The sequence below is a fragment of the Pelophylax lessonae genome, assembly GCF_965119305.1.
Source record: "Pelophylax lessonae genome assembly, chromosome: 10".
Taxonomy (NCBI): Eukaryota; Metazoa; Chordata; class Amphibia; order Anura; family Ranidae; genus Pelophylax; species Pelophylax lessonae.
The window spans coordinates 95,944,907-95,971,311 of NC_138777.1; the positions used below are offsets into that span (position 1 = coordinate 95,944,907).

A 26,405-nucleotide genomic window follows, 5' to 3' on the forward strand; every position below is an offset into this window, starting at 1 on the left:
TTTTTCAGATCCTCAGAGAGTTCTTTGCCATAAGTTGCCATGTTGAACTTCCAGTGACCAGTATGAGAGAGTGAGAGCGACAACACCAAATTTAACACACCTGCTCCCCATTTACACCTGAGACCTTGTAACACTAATGAGTCACATGACACCCGGGAGGAAAAATGGCTAATTGGGCTCAATTTGGACATTTTCACTTAGAGGTGTACTCACTTTTGTTGCCAGACATTAATGGCTGTGTGTTGAGTTATTTTGAGGGGACAGAAAATGTACACTGTTATACAAGCTGTACACTCACTACTTTACATTGTAGCAAACTGTAATTTCTTCAGTGTTGTCACATGAAAAGATATAAAAATATTTACAAAAATGTGAGGGGTGTACTCACTTTTGTGAGATACTGTATATATAAACGTTCAGTTTTATTACAACAAAAATATCGATGAGCGGACATGAAAGAATGTGAGCAACAATTTTGTCATGTCTTTCAAAATACTTTAAAAAGATAAACACTTCTATATTACCTAAACATATAAGTTCACTTGAAATAAATTATACTTCCCTTACAAGCTCATTGTGAAATCAGAATGCATTGTGGGGTTTTGTAATTATTTTATGCCAAGGACTATTTGAATGTCAGTGGGTGACAGGAAAGGAAAGTTCCTCCGGCATAGTAGCAATTGGCTATCAAGGGTTTCATTTCACTTGATTAAAATGAAGTGCCATGGGACATTTAAGTAGACTTCTCCTTCAAGAACTTGCATAGATAATAAGGAGCAATGGATGACAAGCTAAGGTGGCAGAATCAGCACAACATCAAAAACCTGTGAGATCTGACGCTGCACACAAGAATGACACATATTCTGGAAAAGGTTCCTGGTGCTAAGATCTGTAAGTGCATTGTAGTCCTCTGGGAACACAGAGATATAAAACCTGACATATCAGCAAAGCAGAATCCCAAGGGGGCATTAAAAAGTTTATGTATTCCTTGTCCTAACTGAAAAAATCTGGAGTGATCAGAAGTCATTCCTTGTTACTAGGGAATAAATAACCAAGGAAGACTGGAACTGAAGCTGGTCTCTTCATTGCAGAAAGAGAACACATGCCTGAAAAGCATAAACTCTCCAGTATGATGGACAGAATAAACAAAACCTCTTCTACTATCAATAGTGGAGTAGAATAAATTCAGTGTTTAAACAGGACCAAGAGCCTAATGGCACTTTTCCACTGCAAGTACCAGCTCAGCTCTACTCGGCCCTGCTTGGCCCGGTTTGCTTTTCCACTGCTGGTACCACATGGTATGGTGTTGGAACGGTTGGGTACGGTTTGGTATGGTTTGCTTTTCCACTAAAGTAGTACTAAAGTTAAGTGGGTGGGATAACAACGATTCTCTGACCAATCAGTGGCTAGTAGTGACTGCATGCAAAGGATTGTGGGATATGGTACCGGTATGGTACCTCTTGGAACCACAATCGAGGTGGTACTGTTTTAGAGAGCCGTACCGTTCGGTTCCATGCAGTGGAAAAGCGCCGCTGTACCGTACCGTACCGAACCGTTCCTACACCGTACCATGCGGTACCAGCAGTGGAAAAGCACAAAAGCGAGCCGAACCGTTCGGTTCCATGCAGTGGAAAAGTGCCATAAAATGCACCTCCTCCTTTCTAAAAAGCAGCAAAAACCTGAACTGTGCACTGAATTCAGGAGCAGTGCAGATTCATTGCTCAACATCACATGAAGCTGCTTAAAATGGATCTAAAAAGGAAAAATACGATTTTTGTAAGATCTTACCATAAAATCTTTTCCTCTGATGTCCATCGACAGATCACCTACACACTTAGCTCGCGGAGATGAGGCTGTGTCTGTCGATGGACGATAGAGAAAAAAGGTTTTGCCATTTGCTGTTCCCATCCCCCCCCCCCCCCCCAAATACTTATCAGGGGCTTGTATCGATCCAGCGCTGTGCCTGTCTGCCAGTCTTCTCCCCTCTCTCCCCACTCCTACAGGCTTGGCTGAGAGCAGCAGGAGCCATTGATATTACCTAGGGTGTTCTTTACCCAAATGCAGTCTGCCTAGCAACTCCTACTTCTCCAGACTGACATCCATTCATAAAGATATATTCGGGGAGATTCACTAAAACTGGTGCACACACAATCTGGTACCCAATCAGCTTCTAACTTCAGTTTGTTCAATTAAGCTTTGACAATAAGCCCACGTTCACATTGACATGCAATTTCAAATTGCATGTCAAATCGTTTCTGTACTACTTTTGGTGACTTCGGGGGGCAATTTCCATAGACATCTGTGCAGGAACCCGCACAGATATCTGTGAAATCGCCCCCCAAACTCGGACTAAGATGCCAGCTTGAAATCGTGCACGATTTCAAAACGGCCTCAGTGTGAACCTAGGCTAAAACAAAGAAGCCGATTAGTTACTATGCACAGTTGCACCAGATTCTGTGTGCACCAGTTTTAATTCTCCCACTTTGAGTACCATGTCAGGGTGATGTGATGTTTTCAGAAACCTAAAGCTCCTCTCACTAGCCACGATCTGCCTGCCATGCACAGAGACCCAGTGATGTAATGAATACAGAAAAGTTTTTTTAACCACTTGATGACCAGCGACATACCGGTACGTTGCTAAACTTCAAGTGGATTTACCGGGATGATGCCTGCAGCTAAAAGCTTTCTTCATCTCTGGGAACTGGAAGCGATGGCCTTACATCACTTATGGTTTACCTGGATGTAAACGTCGCTGTTTTTAAAAATGAAAAGCAGTTGATCACACCGATCTTAGTGTGATCAAATGCTTTTAAGGGCAGAGGAGCGATCTAGGGTCTAATAGACCCCCGATCTCTCCATAAAGAGTACCTGTCTCAAACCTATTGCTGTCACAGGATATGTTTACATCCCTTGTGACAGCTAAAAAGTGAGCAAAAAAAATAAAAGCGACAGTGTAAAAATAAAAATAAATAATTAAAAAATAAATATTTTAAAGTGCCCCCCATTCCCCTTCCTGTGCTCACGTGCAAAGGCAAATGTACACATTGGTCCCGCACACATACAATCAGCAATTGTCTCACACATGTGAGGTATCACCATGAATGTCAGATCAAGGGCAGCATTTCTAGCACCAGACTTCCTGTGTAAATCTAAAGTGGTAAAATCCATCTTACGCCACCTCTTCAATGCGGCGAAGGCCTGCATAGAAATGGAAATCCACCGCTCCGCCATCCCCGCGGCTTTGGTTGTCTAAAATCAAGCAGATTAACGACTTTGAGGACCTGGTACTGACCTCGCAGGGCAGGAGGGAACTCTATACAGCTACTTGGGGCTGCTGGAATATGTTTTTTCTGTCGGATGAGGGCAGAGCACTGCAGGAGACCCACTGATTGATTGCACTGACTGGTCTACGCGGCCGACGCCTCACACGGGATCCATTGGACGTTTTTTCTCTTTCTGCCTGTTCTACCCCTCCTCTTGCCCTTGGGGATCTGTGGCGGGCGCTCGGCCGGCTTCACCTGCCGGCTCCTACCATCTCCTTCTGACCCTACCCCTGATTCTTCCTATCCCCCTCTCTGGGTACTCCTTCCCTTACTTCTAGACCCTTCTCCTTCCCCTTTGTGCTCCATGTCTTTTCCCAATGTGTTGTAAGCCCTTTTCCTTTTTTGGGTTTAATAGTGAGAAAAGCTTATTCTCGGTTGATTCCCAGTTTACGTTAACTGCTGTCTGGCATTGCTCTGATGCACAATGTTCCCCATTACCTGTGGATCTACTGTAGTTTCTACGAGCTTCTGAAGATTATATTATTTTTTTCATGTCCTTTCATTCTAAAAGTAGATCTGTGGTTTATTTATTTATATATTTATTTTTTTTGTCTGACATAGTTATATTGCTGCATTGCATTTACCTTTCTCACTTGTTTGATGTATTTTGGTTCTGTACGCTTTAACACAGCTATGTTTGAAAATATGTATATTACTTGTATTCTTTCTTGTCTTTAATAAAGAAGAATTTGAAAAAAATCTAAAGTGGTAACCTGTAAAGGCTTTAAAAAGCGTCACCTATGGATAGTAAAATTTACGTTGTTTGTGGCCGTTGCACATAGGTGCCCAATTTCGAAGCGTGACATATTTGTTATATCTATTTTACTCGGCATAACATATTTTATATTTTACCAAACATTTGGGTTATTTGTCTTTTTTTTTTGGCATTCAAATTCAAAAAAGTGTATTTTTTCATCAAAACTTTGTGTTTGAAAAACCGCTGTGCAAATACCATGTTGCATAAAAAATTGCAAAACCCACCAATTTATTCTCTAGGGCCTCTGCTTTAAAAAAATATATAATGTTTGGGGTTCTAAGAAATTTTCTAGCAAAAAATACTGTAAGCAAAAAAATGCCAGAAAAGGCCTAGGGGTCAAGTGGTTAGAAAATAAAATAAAAATGACCATGTTGATGAGGGGAGGGGTACCAGGGAAAGCAACATATAAGCAGATTAAACTATAGTTTTAAGGCTCCATGTACACGGGACGCTGGAAATGGCCGTTTAGGAGCAGTTGGGCGTTTTTTTTAGGCGTTTTTTTTAGAAGCCCCTGAACCCATCTACATTTTATCTTATCTGTCCATGTACACCAGGTCGTTTACAGTCATTTGCAGGCAGTTGCGTTCAGGGACTGTTTTTAGAACGCAATTATTTGCGTTCGAACGTGTGTTTCCCAGCGTTTCAAACGCACAAACGCGTCCGAACGCGTCTGAACGCGTCCGAACGCGTCTGAACGCGATGACCCGCGTTTAGCATTCGCGTTTTTCCATTTTAAAGGGGAATAATTTTTTTGACCTCTAGGAACGCTTCTAAACGCAAACGCCCGCAAACGCTGCTAAACGCCCGCTAAACGCGGGTACAAACGCGACCGAACGGACGTTTCAAACGTCCTAAAAATTCCAGCATTCAAAGGGACTTTTAACAACGTCCCGTGTACATGGAGCCTTACAAATATTGAAAAACAGGGATGGTTCTCTTGAAAGCAATGTTAAAAAGATAATTTTATGTAATTCAGCATAGAAACATTCACAGCTATTTCTGTGTGTTGTTGTTGTTAATTAATATGGCCCTTTAGACACATGGATATCATTGACACAATATACCGTATTCAGACTTACAAGACTGAGGTCGTCACAGCAGGCTGCACATGTACAGGATGCAGCATGAGGGGTCAGCAGGCCATCCTGCAAATACAAACACACAGTTCAGAAGACGGATTACAGCATACTAAAATGTACAATCCTTATGGCAATAAGATTACAGCACTGGTGACGGCATTTAAAGTCTATGGCACTGCAGAGAGAGAGGTCCTAGACTGATTATGCTCTTTAGTACAATTAGGGTTTGCAAACATGAGCACATTATATTGTGCCTGGGCCTATTATAGGATTTCGATGTTTAATACTCAATGGTGCATTGTGTAAAGATATATACCGAGTGTTCTGTACAATGGACGCAGCAATTGATATGTGCACGTTCAACGCTCAGGGTCTTGGGAAGTTAACAGCTTCTTCTATCTTAGAAAATAACTGCTGCTGACAAGGATATTCTTTTAGGGCCAATTCACACTATGCCGTGCCTTAACACATGGGTCAAGGATTTTGGAAACGCAGTCCTCACACCTTACCAAACTAAAAAACAGACCTGACCCACAACGCACAGCTTTGTGTATTTAGGTATGCTGCAGTGTGGATGCATTGCCTGCTACCTTTAGGCCTCATGTACACTGCTGCTGAAAAACGGACGTTTAGGAGCAGTTGGGTGTTTTTTTTCAGCAGCCCCCGAACCAGTGGCGGCCGGTGTGTTGGGGCGCCGCCCCCCCATCCATGCGTCCGGCCCCCTAATCTGCATGCAGGGCGCCGGACGCATGGAGCTAAATGGGGTTTTTTTTTACATCACCTGATTAGAGCCAGAGGCTCCAATAGGGCGATGCAAAGGGTGGGCTCGGGGCGCAGAGCAGTGCGTCCCGAGGCCACCCATTGTGTGACAATAGCGAATGAAAATTCGCTATTGCCACACCGATCCTCCTCCTGGCCAATCAGGAAGCGCGTCCGATACGCGCTTCCTGATTGGCTGCAAGGCAAACCCCATGCCATTGGCCGAGGAGGCGGGAGCGGGGGGACTGCAGGAGACGTGCTGGGGGACAGAGTGAGGAGAAGCCGCCGCCGCCGGGACTGAAGAGAAGCAGTCGTCAGGTAAGTGCATTGGTGTCGGGGGGGGGGGGGGGGGGAAGGAGCCTACACTGCATTGAAGGGGGCACGCACGCTGGTCTCTGCATTGATGGGGGCATGCGGTGGCGCGCTGCATTGATTGGGGGGGATGCTGTGGCACTCTGCATTAATTAGGGGGCGCGCTGTGGCACTCTGCATTGATTGGGGGGCGCGCTGTGGCACTCTGCATTGATTGGGGGGCACGCTGTGGCACTCTGCATTGATTGGGGGGCACGCTGTGGCACTCTGCATTGATTGGGGGGCACGCTGTGGCACTCTGCATTGATTGGGGGGCACGCTGTGGCACTCTGCATTGATTGGGGGGCATGCTGTGGCACTCTGCATTGATTGGGGGGCATGCTGTGGCACTCTGCATTGATTGGGGGCATGCTATGGCACTCTGCATTGATTGGGGGACACGCTGTGGCATTCTGCATTGATTGGGGGCACGCTGTGGCGCTCTGCATTGATTGGGGGCACGCTGTGGCGCTCTGCATTGATTGGGGGCACGCTGTGGCTGTTTCTGTTTGCGCCCCCCCAAAAAATTTTGAGCACCAGCCGCCACTGCCCTGAACCCTCCTCCTTATCTTATCTGTCCATGTACACTGAGTCGTTTACAGTCGTTTAGAGGCAGTTGAGTTCAGTGTCGTTTTTTGGAAATCAATTATTTGCGTTTAGGATGTTCAGAACGTGTGTTTACCGGCGTTTCAAACGCAAAATGCGACCAGACGCAGTCACCCGCGTTGAGCGCTTGCGTTTTTACTGTTTAAAAGGGGAAGGATTTTTTGACCTCTAAAAACGGATTTGAGCGCAAACGCCCGCTAAACGCGGCGTGCAAACGCGACACAACGGACGTTTTAAACGCTGTTTACATTCCAGCGTTCAAATGAGTTTTACAAAAGTCCCGTGTACATTAAGGCTTAAAGTGTAAAGCTATTCAAAATATTTTACACAACGGCGACCTTCATTACAGGTAGGTGCAAGCATTTTACAATGCATTACTGCAAAGAGTGAGTGTAAATGGGCCCTTATACACTATACCCAGGAGTAATAATGCCCAGCACTGAGACATCCAGCACAGCGTAAAACACTTATGGGTACAAGAGTCAGCAGCTACAGTAAAGGAAAAAGAACAAAAACATCAACTCAAAAACATAAAAAATGCTAATTGCCTTGTACAAGCTATGGCCTCATTACTTATAAATTACTTATAAATGTAACAACCCACAAATATTCAGATCAGGCAAGTCAGACAGAAGTCTCAGCCTTTACTTTTTCTGGGTTGGTAACTTCAAATAATGAAGAAATAGGATCAGAATGACAGCTAAGCAACTAGCATTTTCATAAGAGCAAGCCGCCATAAAAGAAACTATGCTGCCTTCCTCGGTTAATCAGATTAAAGCTTCCTGTTTGTAGTGCAAACTAGATAACAAATGGAAACAAATGACTGGCTGCTTGTAGCAACATGTGTATTTTTCCTATCAATTGTGTAGGCTGGGTCCTCTGGGCTCACCTGTATAAGGCACTGTAGAGGTCTTCCTGCATATCGGATACTTCTTTTCCAATCTTTGCTGCTGGCTCTGCCCGCCATGGCTTCAAACTCAGTTGGAGTATACCACCCATCTCCATGCTTCAAACAGCGCCCACGACCTCCTGTCAGATTACAGCCATAAATCAGTCATATAGAATTCAGCTGAGATTCCAGTAAACCGAAAGCTGACAGTTGCTGATAGTTACTGCCATTTGGCCACTGTCACTCCAGTTTGTGTCCAGGCAGATACAGTATAAAAATAGAATTAAGATTAGTTATAGTCAATTAAAAAAAATGAATAACTGTATTCTTTTACACACCCCTGCCGAGAAGCAGAAATGACCTGATCTTTCTCTGCTGCAGTTTCACTTTCACTTAGTGCCGGTTCACATTAGTGCAATCACAGAGATCGCATGTGATTTGAAGCGCGCTGCTCCTAAAATTACATGCGATCTCTGTGCGGTGCAAATTCAGCCATACAGTTTGTATGGCTGAATTCGCACCGCAATCTCACTAAAAGATGCACAGGACCCCTTTTTTGGTCCGCAGCAGAATCGCATGGTGGTTCACACTAGTGCGATCTGATTCTGTGTGAACTTACAGATCACACTGAGATATGTGATCTTATCTGGGGGTGTCGTTAACTTTTAATTGACACCCCCAGCGTATCGCAAATGGCAGTGTGAACTGCCAGGGGTGCGGATGTGATGCGGGAACACACTGTATATTCGCAGCGTTCCCGCATCGCACAAATGTGAACCGGCACTTACAGGTCTATTTCCCAACCACACATTTTGACTGAACAGTAAACGAGAAGCAGCACACTGATCGGCTCATCACTCTGCTCTCTCCTTTCAGCATGTTCCCTGTGTTGCATCACACCTGATAGGCATGTGCTGCTTCTCCCTCCCCCTCTGTGAGCTCTGCTGCACAGTAGACTGCAAAAGGCTGGTATCAGGTTGAATGCACTGCCTGCTTTGAAAAAAAAAAAGTTTAATGTTGTAATGGTTACAGAGTGGCATTTACAGTATCTCACAAAAGAAAGTACACGCTCACATTTTTGTAAATATTTTCTTATATCTTTTCATGTGACAACACTGAAGAAATAACACTATGCTACAATGTAAAGTAGTGAGTGTACAGCTTGTATAACAGTGTAAATTTGCTGTCTGCTCAAAATAACTCAACACACAGCCATTAATGTCTAAACCGCTGGCAACAAAAGTGAGTACACCCCTAAGTGAAAATGTCCAAATTATGCCCAATTTGCCATTTTCCCTCCCCGGTGTCTCATTAGTGTTGCAAAGTCTCAGGTGTGAATTGGGAGCAGGTGTGTTACATTTGGTGTTATTGCTCTCACTCTCTCATACTGGTCACTGGAAGTTCAACATGGCACCTCATGGCAAAGAACTCTCTGAGGATCTGAAAAAAAGAATTGTTGCTCTATATGAAGATGGCCTAGGCTATAAGAAGATTGCCAAGACCCTGAAACTGAGCTGCAGCATGGTGGCCAAGACCATACAGCGGTTCAACAGGACAGGTTCCACTCAGAACAGGTCTCACTATGGTCACCCGACCCAAAGAAGTTGAGTGCACGTGCTCAGCGTCATATCCAGAGGTTGTCTTTGGGAAATAGATGTATGAGTGCTGCCAGCATTGCTGCAGAGGTTCAAGGGGTGGGGGGTCAGCCTATCAGTAATCAGACCATACGCCGCACACTGCATCAAATTGGTCTTCATGGCTGTTGTCCCAGAAGGAAGCCTCTTCTAAAGATAATGCACAAGAAACCCCGCAAACAGTTTGCTGAAGACAAGCAGACTAAGGACAGTGATTACTGGAACCATGTCCTGTGGTCTGATGAGACCAGGATAAACTTATTTGGTTCAGATGGTGTCAAACGTGTGTGGCGGCAACCAGGTGAGGAGTACAAAGACAAGTGTGTCTTGCCTACAGTCAAGCATAGTGGTGGGAGTGTCATGGTTTGGGGCTGCATGAGTACTGTCAGGGGAGCTACAGTTCATTGAGGGAACCATGAATGCCAACATGTACTGTGACATACTGAAGCAGAGCATGATCCCCTCCCTTCAGAGACTGGGCCGCAGGGCAGTATTCCAACATGATAACGACCCCAAACACACCTCTAAGATGACCACTGCCTTGCTAAAGAAGCTGAGGGTAAAGGTGGTGGACTAGTCAAGCATGTCTCCAGACCTAAACCCTATTGAGCATCTATGGGGCATCCTCAGCACAAGGTCTCTAACATCCACCAGCTTCATGTCGTCATGAGTGGAAGAGGACTCCAGTGGTAACCTGTGAAGCTCTGGTGAACTTCATGCCCAAGAGGGTTAAAGCAGTGCTGGAAAATAATAGTAGCCACACAAAATATTGACACTTTGGTCCCAATTTGGACATTTTCACTTAGGGGCGTACTCACTTTTGTTGCCAGCGATTTAGACATTAATGGCTGTGTGTTGAGTTATTTAGAGGGGACAGCAAATTTACACTGTTATACAAGCTGTACACTCACTACTTTACATTGTGGCAAAGTGTCATTTCTTCAGTGTTGTCACATGAAAAGATATTTACAAAAACTTGAGAAGGGTGTACTCATTTTTGTGAGATACTGAATGTGTGCCTTTAATATCTCATTGGAGTTCAGATTTAGGAAAGCCCTGTATAATAGTTTACCTGATCCAAGTCGGTTCTTGTACAAGATGCCACTTATATTACGACACCGTACAGGTAGTTCATTATCATAGGCAGACTGATCCCAGTTGTATTTTGTGTCATCTTTCTCTGGTCCTGGGGACTGAGAGCTTGGTGACCTTTCAGATCCTACACACAATGCAAAGATTAGTTAAGAAGCTAGAAATGAATGGTCTTGTTTAGCATGGCAAAGAGTAATGGTCAACGTGCAATCATTAATTTCTGCATTAGGGTAAAAAACCTTCTCTGCTCAACCAACCCCCCCCCCCCCCCCTTATACTTACCTGAGCCCAATACCGAGCAGCTCTCTCCTCTCTCTCTCCTCACTAGACATGGAGGCAGCGGTGGGGCCATTGGCTGCTGCTGCTGTCAATCACAGCCTGTGAGGAGAAAGTGGGGGAGCTGCATTATGTGTATCTATAGACACACATAGCGCCTTTGGATCGATCTTGCACGAGTGTCCTTATAGCAAACGGCTTGATATGGGGGCACTCAGAAGGTGGGAAAGAGCCAGGAGTGTCAGTGGGGGACCGGAGAAGAGGAGGATCATTGTTGCTCTGTGCAAAACAACTGCACAGAGCAGATACAGTAAGAGCCCATTCACACTAGCACGACTTGTGAGGCGACTTGTGTAGCCCCAGGTAGCTTGACATAACAAAAGCAATGTTAATCAATCAGTGCCGTCTTAATTGGCACTACTGAAGTCGCTCTGACTTCAGAAAAGGGTCCTGTACTACTTTGAGGCGACCTGTGATCCGACTGTCCCATATACTTCAATGGGAGTCGCCTCCTTATCTTAATTGACACGACTTGTTATCAGACTTTCCAGGAAGAAGAAAGAGATTAGCCAGGCATTCCCCACAGACAAAGTCGCCTGTCTCTTCAAAGTAGTGCACAAGTCTCTAAACAAGTCTCTTCCAAGTCAAGGGGCGACTTTCTGGTCGTGGTAGTGTGAACCGGCTCTAAGTATAACATGGGATTTTTTTTAAAAATAACAAACTTTACAATCACTTTAAGTCCCTCATTACAGAACAGTGAGAATATAACGGGATACAGGATTCGTTACATGTCAGTGACTCACAAAGTTAAAGTCCTAGCCATCCGAGTATCTAGAATTTTCAGCAGAAGGTCAGCAATGGCATCTTACGTATTTCCCATATCAGGTTTCCGTTTCATAATTATAATTATTTTCAGCAGTTTACAAAAAAAAAAAAAAATGAAAGAAAAAAACTTTTTTTCTGTTTTAATAACTTGAAGAAAGGTGACTTGTAGTGCACACCATGTCTCAGAGGTGTACAGGTCTCACCAGGCGTCATGGAGGCCGTTGGCACTTTGATGTTCTGTGTTTCCATAATGCTGCCATCAGTATGTACGACTATCAGAGTGGCTTTCTCAGTGCTGAGACTGTCTCCAATTTGTAGGGAAGCTCTCTCGGCCTGCAGTTAAAAATAATACATAGAGTATGAAGGAAGAGAAGCATCGTGACATCTCTAAGTGTACTAGACATGATTATCAGAAGAGTTACAATATAATACACTCACCAGGACATGATCAGAGAGGGAGCCTGTGCTGGCCACTGAAGTGGTGAAAACATTCTCTCCTGGTGCTCCAACACTGGACACTGTGACCTCTGAAAGATGGAAACAAGCTATTCAAACTTCAGTTCCAGACTAATCAAAGTGGAAGAGCCAGCAAGCCACTGCACTTACAAAACTACAGACATCTAATGCTAAAAAATGCAACATTTTTTCATTTTAAGAAAGAAAATCAATGAATGCCTACTGCATCCAACTGTAATATTTACCACACCATTGGTATAGCTCTGATTGCCCACTCCTTACCACGTAACTCCACCCAAAAGAGAAGTTCCACTTTAAGGCCTCCACCCCCCCCCCTCTTTTCCAAATGGCACTTTTTTTTTTTTTTTTGAGGGGGAGCGGGTACCTGGTTTTGACAGGTACCCACTTCCATTTACGTTCGAAGTGGAACTTCTCCTCGCCCCCTCCTTCCCCGCAGTCATCTGGGACACGTCACAGGTCCCAGAAGACTGCAGGACCTTTCACAATGCGCGGCTCGCACATGTGCAGTGGGCACCCGGCTGTGAAGCCAAAAGCTGTAACAGCCAGGTGCCTACAGTTGAAATGTCGACGCCAGGGACAGAAGACCAAGGGAAGGGGCGGCTCAGGTGAGCACATCGCTGGATCCTGAGACAGGTGAGTGCGTGTTTTAAAGGCAGCAGCTACAGTTTTTGTAGCTGCTGACTTTTAATAAACACAAAAATGACTGGAGCTCCACTTTAAGCTGGCCATAGATGGAGTGATTTTCTTTTCTGCAATCATGGGTTTCAACCACTAACTGGGACTTTTTTTGGCGGGGGGGGGGGGGGCATCCCTAGCGGGTGAACACAGTTATTACTGCTAGCGGCAATAATAACTGCTAACTATAATCACATATATAATCCGATGAGCTGGTTGTACCCAAGTTCATCGATCGATCAACTTGGGTACATTCAGCCTGCCCATACATGCTTCGTCTATGGCCAGCTTTGGGATGTATTGAGGTTCCAGTTCATTAAGTATGGCCTCAAGCATGCTGCCCATAAAAAATGCTGCACGTACAAGCGTGTGGAATTTTTTCTTTCAACCTGTAGAAGCAAACTATGTTAGCCTATGTGTCCATGCACATTTCGGGGTTTACAGTCGTATTTGTAGAGGAGCGTTTACAGAAAAGAAAAAAAAAACCTTTACAAAGAAAATATTTTGAGCAGAAAACACTTGACACGTTGTTAGGGCTCTTTCACACGGTCCATGCTGCTTAGCGGGGATCGATCCGCGATCCCCGCTGAGTCGGCGGATGACAGCTCCGTCTCCGCTTGCAGTGCGGAGAGGGAGGTGTCACAGCCCCCGCTGCTCTCTATGGGGAATCGGATGAGAGCGGACCGCCTGTCTGCTCTCATCCGATCCCAACCCATCTGATCCCCAGGACGGATGGAAAATAGGGTTTCCATCCGTCTGGATTTCAAGGACAGGATCGGATGCGGATGGCAGTGGGTGTCAGCGGACATGTCACCGCTGACATCCGCTGCTCCATAGGGGTGTATGGAGCATCCGATCAGATCCGCCTAAAAAACTGACAGGCGGATCTGATCGGAACGCCCGTGTGAAAGAGCCCTTACGCATGTTTTATTTATTTATTTTTTATTTCAGGTACTTGTATAGCGCTGTCAATTTATGCAGCGCTTTACATATACATTGTACATTCACATCAGTCCCTGCCCTCAAGGAGCTTACAATCTAAGGTCCCTAACTCAAATACATACACAGTAGGGCCAATTTTTTTAAATTTTTTTTATACAGGATCCAATTAACCTACCAGCATGTCTTTGGAGTGTGGGAGGAAACCCGCGCAGGCACAGGGAGAACATGCAAACTCCAGGCAGGTAGTGTCGTGGTTGGGATTCGAACCAGCGACCCTCTTGCTGCTAGGTTAAAGTGCTAACCACTACACCTCTGTGCCGCCCATGTTTTAAGTGTATTTTTTTTTCTAGTGCTTTGGGGAAAAACACTTATAAACACAAACGTGCATGAGCGCACCTAAATACTTCGAAATGAGTATACAATATGTTCCATAGGAGCGTTTTTATGCTGCTTTTTTCTACCAGCAGTTCTGGCATTTTTCTGCTGCCTAGTGTGCCTGGACCCTAAATGTGCTCTGTGGATAATGCTTGCTGATCATTTGTAGTGTGCGGTAGTACTAGCTAGGATTCAAATGTCTGAAATGGAAAAGACAGCGTGTAGTCATCTGTTTGACCAAATTATGAAATCAAAAGAGCAGCGCCAAAACCATTACTGGTGGTTCATCAAATCCTAAAGTGCAACTCCATTATAATAAGTATATCAATATAAATAATGGAAAAAATATACATGAACAAATCAAACCAAATATATAAACCCAAATCACAAAGAAAATACTTGTAAATTGCCTTGTGAAATGTGCCGACTGTGCAGTCAAAACATGTGAATGTAAAGTGCTGAAATCAGTCCATAAAGTGCCATGTGATCAACATGACCCTTCTCCACCCTCTAAGATCCAACAAACTCTTGTGCTGCTCCGAGTGCTCCTTTAGAGGTGCTCACTCACCAGAAAATGTTGACCCCTTATTTATCATAAGAGGGTCAATCTGCACCAGCGTAAATTCCTTTCCACTTTAATCTCCGCTCTCCACTGCTGGTTAACCACCAAGGAATCACAAACACAGTGCATTGCCTAAAGCCCCGTACACACGTACTGATCGTCGGCCGTAAAATATTCGGCCGACGACCGATCGGCCGATTGTAGGCTTGTTAGTATGATGCTTCCGACAGCCGACAGCGCATTTTCGGCCGAACAGAATCTGTCGTGCAGGCATTAAAATTTTTGTTGGCCAACACCAGAACGGCCGATTGTTCGCCAGTCAGTACAGATTTCGGCCGACAGACAGCAGATTAGCAAGACTGGGCATGCTCAGAAAAGAAAAAACACACGGAAAGTTAACCATCACATGACATCACTTCTGCAGTCGGCTGTTGTTGGCCGACAAAATTCGTGTGCAGTCTTTTGCAGTTTTCAACAGACACGACAGCCCTGGACAAAAGACGGTCGATCGTTCGTACGTGGGGCTTAACTCCTTCACATATGGTATTCAGACAGAAGACCAGAGAATTTGGAAATTGTCATCTTAGGGCAGGGCAGGATGTTTATTAGGTAAACTTCCCAAACAATAAAAAGTAATGCACTCACTGTGGTGCCCCTTTGGCACCCGGAATGACTGGCCAACAAGTATCCAGGAAGCGCCACTGCTCCATGCTTGTAATTTTGCTTACAATGCTACAATTTCATTTGTTTGCAATAATGAAGTGACAACATAATAAATGGAGTTGACGTTCCATCACATCCATACATGGGGGAATTTACTGTTGCTTATTAAATGCAATAAAGAATCACTTTGTAAAGAATACCTAATCAGGTGCAAGGAAAATAGAAAACAGCATTTTTGCTTGCACATGATTGGATATTGGAAATCAACAAGGCTTTACCACATTCACTAAGCTCTTGGGAAAATGAGTGCAACTGCACTTGCAAAGTGTGCAATCTGTTTGCCTTTAGTAAACCCACTGTGTGTAATGGACCACTACCAGATTTATGCCATCTGATCAGAAGCACAGAAAGTAGTTCAGTTACTCACGAAAAAATATTTTTTTTGGAATGGATAGGATCATAACAGATAAATATATATATATATCATATTCGGACTAGATGCAGAGGACAAAATCATATTCTTTTACGATTTATTAAACTAGGGAAACTCACAAAACAGTCGCCAGGGCCAGTGGCTGAAAGTAGTTTAAAGAGGTTGTAAACTCTGCAAAAAAAAAAAAAAGAAAGCAAAAGAAATCCTGTAAAACAAAGGCATAATGAGCTAGTATGCATCTAATCTAATGTGCCATGCTGTCCGTGCCATCTAATGCTATATGTTGTCTGTGCCTTCTAATGTGCCATGCTGTCTGTGCCATCTAATGTTCCATGTTGTCTGTGCCGTCGAATGTGCCATGTTGTCTGTGCCACCAAATGTGCCATGGTGTCTGTGCCATGGTGTCTGTGCCTTCTAATGTGCCATACTGTGTGCCAACTAATGTGCCATACTGTCTGTGCCATCTAATGTGCCATGTTGTCTGTGCCATCTAATGTGCCTTGGTGTCTGTGCCATCTAATGTTCTATGTTGTGTGTGCCTTCTAATGTGTCATGCTGTCTGTGCCATCTAATTTGCCATGTTGTCTGTGCCATCTAATTTGCCATGTTGTCTGTGCCTTCTAATGTGCCATGCTGTCTGCGCCTTCTAATGTGCCATGCTGTCTGTGCTTTAATGTGCCATGTTGTCTGTGCCATATAATGTGCCATGCTGTCTGTGCCTTCTAGTGTGCCATGCTATCTCTGCCTTCTAGTGTGCCATACTGTCTGTGACTTCTAATGTGCCATGCTGTCTGTGCCATCAAATGTGCCATGTTGTCTGTGCCGCCGAATGTGCCATGTTGTCTGTGCCTTCTAATGTGCCATACTGTCTGTGCTTTTAATGTGAGATTGCTGTCTGTGCCATCTAATGTTCTATGTTGTCTGTGCCTTCTAATATGCCATGCTGTCTGTGCCATCTAATGTGCCATGCAGTCTGTGTCTTTCATGTAATGTGCCATGCTGTCTGTCCCTTCTAATGTGCCATGCAGTCTGTGTCTTTCATGTAATGTGCCATGCTGTCTGTCCCTTCTAATGTGCCATGCTGTCTGTGTCTTTCATGTAACGTGCCATGCTGTGCCTTCCATGTAATGAACCCTGCTTTGCCTTTGATGTAATGTGCATTGTGCGCAAGTGTCCCTCATTCTCAAGTTCAAAAGTTGGGAAGTATGATGGAACGTTCTCTGTAGTATTATACAAAGAACACTCCAAGGCACTCTGCAGGTTTTACAGTGGACATAAAAAGTCTACACACCCCTGTTAAACTGTCAGGTTTCTGTGATGTAAAAAAATTAAACAAAGATAAATCATTTCAGAACTTTTTTCACCTTTATGTGACTTATAAACTCAATTGAACAACAAACTGAAATCTTTTAGGTGGAGGGAAGCAAAAAAAATAAAATAAAATAATAAGGTTGCATAAGTGTGCACACCCTTAAACTAATACTTTGTTGTAGCACCTGTTGATTTTATTACAGCACTCCGTCTTTTTAGGTAGGAGTCTATCAGCATGACACATCTTGACTTGGCCATATTGCCCACTCTTCTTTGCACAAACACTCCAGATCTGTCAGATTGCGGGGACATCTCCTGTGCACAGCCCTCTTCAGATCACCCCACAGATTTTCAATTGGATTCAGGTCTGGGCTCTGGCTGGGCCATTCCAAAACTTTATTCTTCTTCTGGTGAAGCCATTCCTTTGTTAATTTGGATGTATGCTTTGGGTCTTGTCATGCTGAAAGATGAAATTCCTCTTTATGTTCAGCTTTCTAGTAGAAGCCTGAAGGTTTTGTGCCAATATTGACTGGTAATTTGAAATGTTCATAATTCTCTCTACCTTGACGAAGGCCCCTTTTCCAGCTGAAGCCAAACTGCCCCAAAGCATGATGCTGTCACCACCATGCTTCACTGTGGGTATGGTGATCTTTTGGTGATGTGCAGTGTTGTTGTTTTTGCGCCAAACATATCTTTTGGAATAATGGCCAAAAAGTTCAACCTTGGTTTCATCAGCCCATAACACATTTTCCCACATGCTTTTGGGAGACTTCTCCTGCCGACAACTGCCATGTTGGTCCCGGCCCGCAGATGGGCTAGCAGAGCCTGGAAAACATGGCAGGGTGCGGCGGTGCGTGTGTGAGCAACCGGGGGGCAGCGCAGGCACCCAAATGCTTTCACCGGACAGGCAGAGGTTTGTGTGTCAGTTTTAGACACAATTCTAGAGGCTGTCGCGACGTACAGACCTGGCAGCGAAAGGGTTAAATCCTGTTAATTGCGAGGTGAGGCTTCCATGGATCAAACTTGTTGTGTTCCTCAAACCATTCTTGAGACATTTTTGCAGGGTGGCAGGGCTCATTATTCTGCTGAAAGAGGCCACTGCCATCAGGGAATTCTGTTTCCATGAAGGGGTGTACTTGGTGACCAACAATGTTTAGGTAGGTGGTAGGTGTCAGGTAACACCGCATGAATTGCAGGACTGAAGGTTTCCCAGCAGAACATTGTCCACTGACTTGCCTCCTTCCCATAATGCACCCTGGTGCCATCTCTTCCCTAGGTAGATGGCGCACACACACCCGGCCACCCACATGATGTAACAGAAAATGAGATTCATAGACCAATCCATCTTCTTCCATTGCTCTGGGCTCCAGTTCTCATCACATGCCCATTGTAGGCACTTTTGGCTGTGGACATGGGTCAACACGGGTACCCTGACCAGTCCGCAGCAACAGCCCCATAAGCAACAAACTGTGATGACCATTTTTTCTGCTTTGAGCCCCTCAACTTCAGGGACAACATGTTCACTTGCTGCCTAATACAGATTATCCCACCGATAGAGAGACACTGCTCAAGGTAAATACTCCACAAATGATCCTTGTGGAGATCAGAGAAAGGGTGCTGGCTCTGCATGCACAGCATAAAAGAATAAATAATGTCTGGATGGCCGCACTCCGATGGAACTCCCATTTATTGGAATGAATAAAATCCATACAGCATTGTAGAGGTACAGGAATCAAGAAGCTGACGCGTTTCGCACCTACATTAGTACTTAGTCATAGCTAATATATCCCACCGACTTTCAGGATGTCATAGTAATCTTATAATATATGTTATTTACTTAACCTGTCAGTGGTCATAAAGTTATGGCTGATCTGTGTGTATCAGGAATACAGAACATACGGTCCCTTTTAGGGACTAGTAGGACCTCTAGAAGGCAATAAAAGAAACTAGTTCCAAATTTCTAACACTAAAGCCAACAGCCCCATCTAGTGGTCATCATAGGACAGTACATTCAAAATTGCAGATACATGGATCCACCTAGCGACCAAATTGCGGTATTACATGACACCTTACCTGTATAGCCATTTCCCGCAGCGCTTCTCCCATCAGGCCCAGTCATGACAGTAACCGAAGCAACTTCTGGTCCGTCCCGTACAGCTGCAGCCGCCACCGCAGCCACTGCTGCAGCTGCCTCTGATAACCCGAGCCGGGATGCTTGAGCCTCGTCCATCTCTCCGGAAACAGCCGAACACACTTCCGGAAACACACGAAAGTGGACCTCGACAACACCCGATCACCCTCTTCGGAAAGTAAAAGGAATGAATGGGATAGCGCGGAAAGACCCGACGGGTTACGGAAATTCCCGAGCTCTCCGCGATTTCCAGCGGCTTTGGCCCGCTCACGGAAACCACCGAGAAAAGCCGATTGTCACCGAAGATGGCTCCGGGGCCGAGTGTACACACCCGAGCGCCAGAGACCTGATACGCATGCGCGAGATGCTCATTCCTAATTGGAAGAGCTCTGGCTTCCGTAATGGCACATTTTGGAACACCAGTTTTTTATGTATTCTCCTTGCCATACTGTATTGCATTCTCCATACACTGAATGCTCTTATGTCGGCATAATCCTACACAATACTAAAGACACTTTTATTTCGACACAGGTACAGTATTATGTCCACGAGGAGCGTTAAATCTGGAAAAAAACGGGTTTGCCTTTAACAAAGATGGCTGCCCTGGGGTTCATTAGGAGTTCCTGACGCTTTAGTGGCGGAAATAGCCGAGAATCCCCGATCTCAGCAGAAAGATGGCGCTGTACAGGAGAGGTATGTGAGAGACGCGTTACCATAGTGACGGCAGATCCCCTAAACCAGGCCGAGAACCCCGTTTCTGGTGTGTGTTTGGGGTGCTGGAAGCAGAATAGACAATTGAAGTACAATACATAGAACATTATTATGGGGTGTGTGTGTGTGGCTGCATTTAAGAGCTATATGTCCATGCTTTATAATAGCTGTGTACATTACAGTAAATAGCTATATGTCCATGCTTTATAATAGCTGTGTGCATTAAATAGCTATATGTCCAATCTTTATAATAGCTGTGTGCATTGAAGAGCTATATGTTCATGCATTATAATAGCTGTGTGCATTGAAGAGCTATATGTCCATGCTTTATAATAGCTGTGTGCATTAAATAGCTATATGTCTATTGTTTATAATAGCTGTGTGCATTGAAGAGCTATATGTTCATGCTTCATAATCATCATAGCTGTAAGGACACATTAATAAATACTAAAATCCATACACCAAGAAACAGGGAGAGTACCAAGTACCAGGGGTATTATTGTATCTCACATATCCACATTGTGGTAAATACAGCATACCTCACAACGTTTGAACTTGAGAATGAGTGCCGGTTAACATATATGCGATGACAGACATTGCATGTGATTCAGAGCGCACTGCTCTGCAAATCACATGCGATGTCTGTGCGATGCAAATTCAGCCATACAGATTGTTTGGCTGAATTTGTATCGCATTTGTACGCAACTCGCACAGGACCCTTTTTTGGGTCCGCACCAGAATCAGTTTGCATGGCTGTTCACATCCATGCAATCCGATTCATGTCCGAACTGACAGTTTGCACTGCGATATGCGAACTGATCTAGGGGTGTCGTTAACTTTGTATTGACACCCCCAGCGATTCGCATATGGCAGTGCGAACTGCCTAGGAGTTGAATGCGATGCGGGAACCCGAAGTTGATTTGCAGGGTTCCTACATCCCATATGTGTAAACTGGGACTCAGGGACATTTCAGGGTGACAGTGACCTGCAGCCCTCTAAGAGTAACACAGCAAAACCTGGGTGTGGCAAAACATGATAGAGGGAGGATACATGGAAGAATCACTATCGCACATGGAAGGCAGGAAGGAAGGATCATTATGCTACATGGAAGGCAGGAAGAATCACAATGGCACATGGAAGGGAGGAAGAATCACTGTGGCATTCAGAAGGCAGGAAGGATCACATTGGCACATGGAAAACAGAAAGGATCACTATGGCACATGGAAGTGAGGAAGGATCACTAAGGTACTAAACGGCATGAAGGATCGCTATGGCACATGGAAGGTAAAAAGGAAGGATCACTATGGTATATTGAAGGTAGGAAGAATCACTATGGCACACCGAAGGCAGGAAGGATCACTATTGCACACGGAAGGCAGGAAGGATCACAATGACACATGGAAGGCAGGAAGGATCACAATGACACACAGAAGGCAGGAAGGATCACTATGGCACACGGAAGGCAGGAAGGATCACTATGACACACGGAAGGCAGGACGGAACATTCACTATGGCACATGGAAGGCAGGAAGGATCACTCTTGCAAACAAAAGGCAGGAAGGATCAATAGGACACATGGAAGGCAGGAAGGATCCCTATGACACACAGAAGGCAGGAAGGATCACTATGACACACAGAAGGCAGTAAGGATCACTATGGCACATGTAAGGCAGGAAGGAAGGATCACAATGGCACATGGAAGGCAGGAAGGAAGGATCACTATGACACATGGAAGGCAGGATCACTATGGTACATGGATGGCAGGAAGGATCACTTTTTTTGTGGAGGGATTAGATGGAAGGAAGAGGCTTAGGCAGGGACACCAGAAGCACTGCTTCATATCCCCACCCACACAACCCCTTCCCAGGCACAGCATTGGCTGCACAATGGGGGGTTGTGGGAGGGCACAGGGGGACATGGGGAGGAGGTGGAGCAGACTGCTGACTGACAAGCTGGTGAGTGGGTGGGGGGGGGGGGGGCGGTGGCTGTGCTGGCTGGCCACTGAGCGAGTCTCAGCCTCGACAGCTGCCAGGCTGTGCACATCTGCCAGGTAGACTAGTGTAGTCAAGAACCGGAACTTGTTCCAGCACTTGGCTCTGCTGTGGGATTCAGGTCATATTTGTGGGACACCGGAATTTACTTGAAATCCTGGGATGGTTCTGGCAAATCCAGTTCAGTTGGGAGGTATGATCTACAGTAGGTGACATGGAAAACGTAGTCCGCACACTAAACTTGTGTGTTCAATAAAACAAGTCATGGGGTGGATTTACTAAGGTCAAACAGACTGAGTACTCTGCAAGTGTAGTTGCATTCATTTTTTTTGTAAATGAGTTGAAGCTTCGGTTTGCAAATATCCAATCAGGTGCAAGGAAAATAAAAAAAAAACAGCATGTTGATGGAAATCAGCAGAGCTTTACCACATTTACTAAGCTCTGGGGAAAATGAGTGCAACTGCACTTGCAAAGTACACAGTCTAATTGCCTTTAGTAAATCTACCCAGAGGTCCACTCCCATTAAAGAGCGTTGTATAAAATACATCATATCTGTTTATTCTTCCTTTTAGGCCTGGTTCACATGGGGTGTACTACAGCGTATGCCTGTGTGAGGGCCGTGTTTGCCTGCATGGGGTGCGCAGGTGTTCTATACATCCTTACACATCAGGCAGTCACATTCATGTCAGTTGGGATGCAGCAGCTGCAAAGACATACCAGTGCTGATCACAGTTTGACAGCCCGGCAAGTGAAGGTGCACAGCCCAGAACACAGACAGCAGGTATACAGGGCCACACACCAACACGGATATCAAATTGGAAGCAGAGGCTGTGTCCATGCAGCTGCTGCATCCCAACAGACGAAAGATAGATTAATGTTGGAAAACAGAATTCTATTTTGTGCAAGAACTACTGTATATCAGTATTTAGTAGAGATATATTCTTCAAACAATAGATGGCAGTGTTTATATGTTAGAGTTTACTATAGAGCAGCAACAATGTATTTTCCCTGAATAAAGTACCTGTTTCCTGTCTGCAGTTAAAGCGGAGCTCCACCCAAAAGGGGAAGCTCTGCTTGTTTGCACCCTCCCCTCCTCCACTGCCACATTTGGCACTTTTTTTGGGGAGGTTCCGCACCTGGTTTTGACAGGTAACCGCTTCCACTTCTGGCTCAGATCGCTGCAGCAAAATGAGATGGAATTTTCCGCTCCCCTCCTTCCCCTGCAGTATTGTGGGACATATCACAGGCCCCAGAAGACTACGGGACCATTCACAAGGCACAAAGCGACTCACGCATGCACAGTAGGAAACAGGCAGTGAAGCGGCAAGGCTTCACTTCCTGTTCCCCTTACTAGAGATACCGACGCCTGTACCCCACAGCTGATTGAAGAATCGGCTCGTGTGAGGACACCACGGGATCCCTGAACAGGTAAGCGTCCTATTAAAAGTCAGCAACTACAATATTTATAGCTGCTGACTTTTAATTTTTTTCTGAAGAAACCTGGAGCTCCTCTATAAGCAGCAAAGGCTATGTAGGCTGTGCACTGTCTGTTTGTTGTGTAGGGTTATATACAGAATTTTTAACAATGGAACACCTGTGCACCCCATGCAGGCAAACAGGGCACTCACATGGGCGTACTCGCCCCCTATGTGAAAGCAATGAAGTTGAATTTTTAAAAAAGTGTAAAAAAAAAAACATTAAAGGTACACCCAAGGCCTTAACTCCTGCATCTCTACCCCAGTAAAAAATGTTGAGCCCCCACCTATACATGAAAGTAAATAGAGGACCAGAAGTGGCTTGCACCACTTTTCCATGATCTAGCAGGAGATTTCCATATTTCAGCACCATATTTTCATGTTCCAGGAGGACCTTTACATTTTTCCAGTACCTACTTTTCTTGTTCCGGCACTACCTTTTTATGTTCCAGCACCACCTTTTCATGTTCCAGCATGATCTTTTTATGTTCCAGTAATGGAAGGAGGGTAGGGCGCACTGAATACAGAACCCACATCAATAGCACGGTAAAGAATCCAAAAAGAGGGCACTATATAAGGTCCATTCCAGCATCCAGGCTGCGCTCAGTAGAGACAGAAGCAGACCCCGGAAGGGCATAAAGACAAAGAACAGGTACTTCTAAGTGCAGTAGGACTAGTTTATTAATAAAAATCAGGATAAAGCACACTTGCATGGGAGATGGTAGAAAGCAAGCTCATAATCCATAGACATGACACTGGTACAGGGCCGAAGAGGTACTTGTTTTCATGCAGGAAGGTCCCTGTACCTCTTTTATAAATGCACTGTAACAAACTGGATAAATGTGAACGGGACCCATAAGAAACCATGTTAAATTGATTGTCGTGTGTTCCTGTGCTTCTGAATACATGCTAAAAAGCGCACAGGTGAGAACCTAGCCTTAGACCCAAGGTTCTACTTCTGCTAGAAATTATAATATATTCTACCTGAAATGTCAGCCTTCTATAAACATGAATATTGACTACCATACAACTCTGAAGTGGCTTCTACATACTTTATCCACGTGAATAACTGTCTTGGTGAGCATGCTGAGACTTGTAGTCCCATACTGTTCACACTTGCTGGCGTCTCTGGTTCCCCTTTTGACTGCTGGACGATGGAAAGGCTTAAGTGTCATATCTTTGGATTATGAGCTTTTTTTTTACCATCTCCCATGTGAGTGTGCTTTATCCTTATTTTTATTATTAAATTAGTACTACTGCACTTAGAGGCGCCTGTTCTTTTCCTTCTTTTTATGTTCCAGCATGACCTTTCCATGTTCCAGCACCACCTTTCCATGTTCTAGTAACGATTTTCTACATTCCAATATTATATTTTGCATTATTCATAAAATAATAAATAAATTATACCAGTAGGGAGAGTGGGAGCCCCTTTAAATAGTCACTACAAGTGTACAGACTCTGGGACCCAACAACAGTTATCTCATCAGTAAAACCCCAGAGATGTATAGGAAATCATCAGGCGGTTTTAGGCGGAACTTTACCCATAACAACTTGATAAAAAATGATGTTCTTTAGCAAGGCTGTCGTTTTGCTGAAGCTCAGAGCCCCTGAAAAGCAGTAAATCATAAAGCAGGAATAAACCCTTTGATTTAACAGTTTCAAAAAAGTTACATTCTTGGAATGCCGGGATTGAACTGTCACATTTGCTTGTGTCCTCAACCAAACTGTTAAACCATCAAATGGCTGGTGTCAGAACTGATCACATGGCAGTTACCTATCATACAGAAGCAGATTCCTTGGCTGTAAAAGATAAGAGGGTTTAATTCTGCTTAACCACTTGCCAACTGGGCCATAGCCGAAGGACGGCTACAGTGTGGTTGGCTTGTTCTGGGAGGGCGTACAATGATGTCCTCCCAGAATCGCACTTCCCACATCATGGGCCAGGGTAAAGGGCCAATGACAGCGGCCCTTTATCATGTGATCGCTCCGTCCATTGACAGAGCAATCAGTAGTCAACAAACCGGCCATCAGATTCAGTTCTCTCTTCGCACACAGTACACAGCGATCTATACAACGTGCAAGGAGAGGAGGGAGACTGTAGCACCGCTCACCCCTGCCTGATCCGTGCCTCAATTGTGCCTAAATCGTGCCTCAATCATGTCCATTCGTGCCTCAATCATGCCCATCCGTGCCTCAATCATGCCCATCTGTGCCTGGGCTATGTAAAAGTCTCACACATGTGGTATCGCCATACTCAGGAAGAGTAGCAGAATGTATTTTGGGGTGTCATTTTTGCTACGTACATGCTATGTGGTAGAAATATATGTGGTAGAAATATCTTATAAATGAACAACTTTGTGTATAAAAAAAAAATGCATTTTCATTTTCTTTCCACATTTTCCAAAAACTTGTGGAAACAAAATTACATGTTAAAAGACTCATAATGCCTCCTCGATTATGTGTTGGGGTGTTTGCTTTCCAAAATAGGGTCATTTTGTGGGGTTTTTCATCGTCCTGGTGCTCCAGGTTCTTCAAAAGTGTGATAGATTGTCAGGAAATTATATGTATAATTTATGCTCCTAGAACGCCTGGAGGTGCCACTTGGATGTTGGGCCTCTGTATGTGACCAGGCTATGTAAAAGTCTCACACATGTGGTATCGCCAAACTCAAGAGGAGTAGCAGAATATGTTTTGGGGTTTAGTTGCAAGTATGCCTATACAGTGTGTGAGAAATAACTTGGTAATATGACAATTTTGTGGAAAAAGAAAATAAAAATAAAAAAATCTCCATTTTGCAAAGAATTGTGGTAAAAATTACAATTTCCAAAAACTCACTATGCCTCTTACTAAATACCCCGGAATGTCTACTTTCCAAAATGGGGTAATTTGGGTGCTATTTGTTCTTTCCTGGCTTGTTAGGGTCTCAAGAAATGAGATAGGCTGTCAGTACATTAGGTGTGATCAATTTTCAGTGATTGGAACCATAGCTTGTAGACTCTATAACCTTCACAAAGACCAAATAATATAAACCTATTTTGGTTATTTTTACCAAAGATATGTAGCAGTAT

At 44.5% G+C, this 26,405-nt stretch overlaps 2 protein-coding genes across 4 annotated transcripts in view; one reads left to right on the plus strand and one right to left on the minus strand.

Moving 5' to 3' along the window:
• Window positions 1-19,266, minus strand: part of DEAF1 (DEAF1 transcription factor) — a 60,601-nt gene extending 41,335 nt beyond the window's left edge. For all 3 annotated transcript variants that reach the window (XM_082271158.1, XM_082271157.1, XM_082271156.1), the window contains exons 1-6: window positions 19,103-19,266; window positions 12,030-12,118; window positions 11,795-11,924; window positions 10,471-10,617; window positions 7,765-7,904; window positions 5,160-5,225 (exon numbers count right to left, since the gene is read on the minus strand). In XM_082271158.1, coding sequence (XP_082127284.1) covers window positions 5,160-5,225; window positions 7,765-7,904; window positions 10,471-10,617; window positions 11,795-11,924; window positions 12,030-12,118; window positions 19,103-19,259 — 729 coding nt within the window. In that variant the 5' untranslated portion in view covers window positions 19,260-19,266. The remainder of the gene's footprint in view (window positions 1-5,159; window positions 5,226-7,764; window positions 7,905-10,470; window positions 10,618-11,794; window positions 11,925-12,029; window positions 12,119-19,102) is intronic.
• Window positions 19,267-19,727: 461 nt separating this feature from the next.
• The window catches only part of TMEM80 (transmembrane protein 80), a 31,002-nt gene continuing 24,324 nt past the window's right edge, over window positions 19,728-26,405 (plus strand). Inside the window, exon 1 of the mRNA XM_082271161.1 lies at window positions 19,728-19,853. Coding sequence (XP_082127287.1) covers window positions 19,835-19,853 — 19 coding nt within the window. The 5' untranslated portion in view covers window positions 19,728-19,834. The remainder of the gene's footprint in view (window positions 19,854-26,405) is intronic.